Here is a 5343-nt window from a genome sequence, read left to right as displayed (position 1 = left end):
AATAACTAAGAGAGAGAATATAGAAAAAGTGATGCGGAAATATGCATGACTACCATGTTCATGAAGATTATAGATATGTTTTACATAATTTCTTTTTTTTATCATAGTAGCCAAACACGAGACGAGGTGAAGACGTTTTTTATGACAATGTCAGATTAATTTTGTACAAATTTGACAAAATGAAGAAGAAATTTTTGTGGCGGTAATTAGTTATTTTCAAATATAAGGTATGTATTTTCAAGAACAATATTGTTCGATAAAGTTTGGAGCATTACATATATTATTCTTTTTTATACCGGGTAAATATTAACTTTTTCTTCTAAAATAATGTGTTGATTTTCCTAGAACAGAAATTGGCGATTCTTAAAAATCTGTCTATCTATCTATCTATCTATATAATAATTTTGGACTAAAATAGTGTGGTACTTTCTCTTTATACTTTGGTGATTTTTTTTTGTTTTTCTTCCTGCTTATTATTGAACTTATTATAAAAATAAATGTCTCAATAACTTTATTTCGAATTGTCTTATCATTTTCTATGATTAATATTCATTATTTTGTGTCATAGTATACAAACGTCAAAAATATTAAAGTCACATCCTTAATCCTCTTAATATTCTTAGGAATGTATATATTGAATGTAGTATTAATTTGCAATATGAAATATACTCTTCATATTTTTTTATATAAGCTAAACAAAAATATAAGAATTAGGAATTTGTGTATGCCATTTTTTTCAATTTTTTTTTGTTTAGCTAATTCTTTTTTTTTTTCGTATTTTTTAATGTATTTTCTTTCTAACATTATTTTGTTTTTTTAAATTTTAATTAAATTTTTTTTAGTAATTTTAATATGATAATTTTTTTAGGTTGGTGAAATATAAATACTAGAAAGTATGTAGTGAAGAAGTTATAACAAAGAGGAGGAAGAAGTCTGAACTAAAAAAAGTTGATGTAAAAAACTAAAAAGGTTTAACCGAAGAGTATGTACCTTATAGATGACTTGGAATAACTATTTTTATAAAATATAGATATATTTAATTGATTTTTCATAACTTATCTTTTAAGATTTAGTATTAATTTTTTTAAAAAAAAATTCATTTCACAACCAAGCGAGGCGCGACCAAGTACATAAGTTATTTATAGAAAAAAATACATATAAAAAAGAAGATGGAGAGTAAAAATTATATGTCCTGACAAATAACAACTTTCAATAAGTTCTATTCCAAATCAATAAAGTCCAAACGACACCTAAATAGTATATAGATGGACAAGGCATAACTTCTCTATGTTGTTTTTCCCAATTCACTTCTCCCTCTGCCTCTGGCGATTGAGATTGAAGATACTCCAAAAGGGTAATTTTTTATTCATTTATTTAGCTAGATTTATAAGATTCTTGTGTTTTCTGCATTTATATAGCTTCTTATGCTTATTTTTATGAGTTTATAAAAACCTTATTATTGTTTCTCTATAAGAGCTTAGTAGAAGAATAAGAACAAGCTAACATATAATGTGATTCTAGGTTTCAACTCTTTTGAACTCACAAATGTATTTGTGGAGTACTAATGTAAGGTGTTTATGTTGCTCACTCTTAAAATATGTTGTTGAGTTGGTGATCTATCGGAAATAAACTCTCTACCAACCTCTGAGGTAGGGTTAAGGTCATAAGGTCTACATATAACTCTAGCCCCCCTCAAATCCTACTTTCTGATTTTATGAAATAACAAGTACAAAGTAGTACTCACTCTATTTAGATTTTTTTGTATTACTTACATTTGTAGTTCGTTTAGAAAAAAGAAATGTCTTTTTGCTTATTTGACTACTCTTTGATAGTAAAAGGACATTTTGATACATTTTATATATATTTGTTTAAGACAACACGATTCAAAAGTTCTCTGTTCTTTCTTGTACACCGTGCCAAGTCAGAACAAGACAAACAAATCGAAACGGAAGGAGTACATTTTTGGTAGATTCGACATGGTGCGACATCATTTTTGGCGAGTCCAAGTAACATAACTTGTAAGAGTGCAACTATACATGGATTTGTTTGTTGGTGCATATCGATGTTATTATGGCAAGCCACGTTAGAATCAGTATAACATAGATATTAAGAGTAAGTAGTTGTATGAATCATACAACATACAGTATGATTTCAGCTCGAATACACCTTTATTTCTTATGTGGAATGTGAAAATAGTTCTGTTCTGATAATTTGGAGATTACTCACTTCGCTTATTTTCTACAGCTTCTTGGTGATTATTAGGATGCCTATTAAGGGAAGAAGGCGTTGTCGAAGTTTACCTCCTGACATCCTTAGTAACCTTCCTGATAACATAATCGATGTTATTCTAATATGTTTGCCTTGTAAAGAAGCTGTGAGGACAAGCATCTTATCGAAGAAATGGAGGTACCGTTGGTGCAGACTTACAGAATTGACGATTGATCAATCTCATTGGAGTACAGAGGAGGATTTAGTAGATCCTACTGTTAAATTTTCGAAGATTGTCTACCAGCTTTTAACCCTTCATAAAGGACCCATTACTAAGTTTACCCTCGACATTACCGGGTTGAGAAGCTGTCCTGAGATTGATTTCTTCATATATTTCCTCTCGATGAATGGCATTCAACATCTTGTTTTTCACCTTCCATGGAATGAAGATGAAGCATACAAATTGTCTTCACTTTTCACATGTTCGCAGCTGAGGCATCTAACTCTTGAAAATTGTTTTATACATCCTCCCTCGAGCTTTCAAGGATTTGATAAGTTAATCACCTTGGAACTATGTAACGTCACAATCTCTTTTGAATTGCTCGGAAGTTTGATATCTCGTTGCTCGTTGCTTGAGAAGTTAGTGCTGGAAATCTCAGGAGTTCCAATTTCATATATAATAGAAATTAATGCCTCTAAGCTGAAATCCTTTGATTTCTCAGGCTGTATAAGTTATATCAGTCTAACGAACGTCCCTCTTTTGACAAAAGTATCTCTGAACTTATATGAGGGTTCTTCTATGGAGGCACAAAATTTATATTTTGTGAAGTTTTTCGAGTCTTGTTTTGCTCTCGAGCACCTCCACGTCCACTTCTGTTTTGAACAGGTAGATGTTGCTTTATGACTTGGAAGTGTTTTACGTTTTCATACATGGAGATTCTTTTGGGTTGACTAATGTGGAAATTTGGTGTTTTTTTTTTGTAGTTTGAATGTGCAAAACCAGATGAAGCACCAACAAGACTTCCTTTTGATCATAGCCGAGTCAAACGGTTTTATGTGCGTGATATTTTGCTGGAGGATATATATGATACATTATGCTGTTTTTCGTTGATAAGAAGCTTCTCATACTTGGAATATCTTGAACTAAAGGTTCGTCTCTGTCTTCTTTGTAACTGGATTTGTTGCATTTGAGATAGTGGTAAGGTCTGTGTACATTCTACCCTCATTGGGTATTATGTTGTTAGTGGCTTCTTTTTTAAAACGTGATCTTAGATACTCAAATAACCTGGGAGTTAACTTCTTGTTATTTTTCTTAGCTTTTCACTGAAGATGATGATGGTACTGCAGAATTTCTTGAACTTGAACGTTTCTCCGATGTCACATTTAATCACCTCAGGGAAGTTAAGCTAGAAGACTTCCACGGGAGAGCGCCACAGATGCAGTTTGTTAAGCTTTTGTTTGCCAAGTCTCCAGTGTTGGTGAGAGTGACTATCGATTCATATTCACGTCCCAAAAGAAGATCAAAGATACTTGCTAAGGTATCAAAATTTTGGCATCTATCACCTAAAGTAGAAGTAATCTATCGTGATCTTTGGAGCGGAAATGTATTTGAAGTTGAAGTTGAATAGATGGAAACAAATGTGGAGCAGTAGTAGCAGTAATATAACATTGTGTTTTGATGTGAATGTCTGTTTGGGAACATGAGCATTTCTTTTGGTTTGTTTGTTTTGTTAGCCAAGTTCCCAGTCTCTGTTCATGAATGATTTTGTTGAATGTGTGACATACTCATGATTTGATACTATGGTGGTTTATTTCAATATTATGTTGTGTGTCACAATGTGTTGATTCTCCACAAATATGTTGATACTCCACCTGTATTGATAGCTAAGGCGTGAAACTACGAAAAAAATGATATTTCTGGTGTGCTTCAAGGTTTAGGAAACACGCTATCAATTTTTTTCTTGTTTTATTCATGTGGCTCGAATACAAAATCTTTTAAAAGTGAAATGATCCCATGAGCCATTTCTAACAACAAATTAATTCAAAGGGGGTTGAGGTTATTAACTAGTTGCCATATAAAGTACAATAACTTTCTTACTTGCATTAGAAAAGTTCATAAACTGCTCTGAGAAGTACAATAATTTCGTGTTTGTTGTAGAAATTTAAGAAATTGTTGTAAAAACAATACAACAACTCGTTTAATTGTTGTAGAGAATTGTAGCAATTGCTACGAAAAGTACAACAATTTGCTTAATTGTTGTAGAAAATTTCAGTAATTGCTGTAAAAAAAATGCAACAACTTGTTTAATAGCTGTAGAGAATTTCAACATGGATGAGTCAAATCCTTAGCTGCAACTAGTTCACTAACAACATCACGATGTACAATTCAACATATCATATTCACTAATATACAACAAAAGTGAATTAGAAGTGCAACAGAATAATGGTAAAATTGCATATTCATAAGCAGCTCTTTCAATCCATCAAATTCAAAATACCATATTCACTAATGTACAACAAAAGTGAATTAAAATTGTAGCAAAATAGTGATAAAAATGCATATCAACAAGAGCTCCTTCAATTCATAAAATTTAAAATACCATATTCACTAATGTACAACAAATGTGAATTAAAAGTGCAGCAAAATAGTGGTAAAAATGCATATTCACAAGCAGCCCCTTCTTCATCACTCTTTCAACTCCTTTTGAATTGGAATCAACTGTAATATTAAAAAACTTCACATGTAAAAATGGAATATATATGTATATATATACAAGACAAATCTTAGAAAGATGATTAGAAAATAATTTTACCTTAACTATCTTCGGACACCAATTCTTTTTCGATAATGATCTCATTCATTTTTCCCTTCTTTTTTTTCTAGGACTTGACAAGGCCTCTGAATTTTGCCTCTTTGTTCTTTTAACATAGTCGGGAGTATATAGATGAGAGATCTTTGATGAAGTCTTTATACCTCTCTTAGACTTCATGGTGACGATAGCTTTCTCTAAAGACTCAGTCTTAGCATTCATGCTGACGATAATTTTCTCTAAAGACTATATCCTGACATTCAATGAATCTATCGTCTCCTTAGTGCATGGAGTTTCTTGAAGACAAGGAACATTCTCATCGATC

At 31.5% G+C, this 5343-nt stretch overlaps 1 protein-coding gene across 1 annotated transcript; it reads left to right on the top strand.

The window, feature by feature from the left end:
- The first annotated feature begins 1263 nt into the window (after positions 1-1263).
- On the top strand, positions 1264-4025 carry LOC107004780 (F-box/FBD/LRR-repeat protein At1g13570-like). The gene is made up of 4 exons (XM_015203133.2): positions 1264-1354; positions 2245-3094; positions 3193-3357; positions 3525-4025. The coding sequence occupies exons 2-4, from the start codon at positions 2264-2266 to the stop codon at positions 3834-3836; spliced, it is 1308 nt and encodes a 435-aa protein (XP_015058619.1). The 5' UTR covers positions 1264-1354; positions 2245-2263; the 3' UTR covers positions 3837-4025.
- The last annotated feature ends 1318 nt before the right edge of the window (positions 4026-5343 follow it).

This window comes from Solanum pennellii, chromosome 11 (genome assembly GCF_001406875.1).
Source record: "Solanum pennellii chromosome 11, SPENNV200".
NCBI classification, from domain to species: domain Eukaryota; kingdom Viridiplantae; phylum Streptophyta; class Magnoliopsida; order Solanales; family Solanaceae; genus Solanum; species Solanum pennellii.
Note: the sequence above shows the minus strand (reverse complement) of the source record. Positions and strands in the feature narration are given on the sequence as shown.

Excerpts from the sequence above, each read along its gene's own strand:
- LOC107004780 (XM_015203133.2), top strand. The coding sequence starts at position 2,264 with ATGCCTATTAAGGGAAGAAGGCGTTGTCGAAGTTTACCTCCTGACATC. Across the intron at positions 3,095-3,192 it reads TCCACTTCTGTTTTGAACAG|TTTGAATGTGCAAAACCAGA; the intron begins GTAGATGTTGCT and ends TTTTTTTTGTAG. Across the intron at positions 3,358-3,524 it reads TGGAATATCTTGAACTAAAG|CTTTTCACTGAAGATGATGA; the intron begins GTTCGTCTCTGT and ends TATTTTTCTTAG.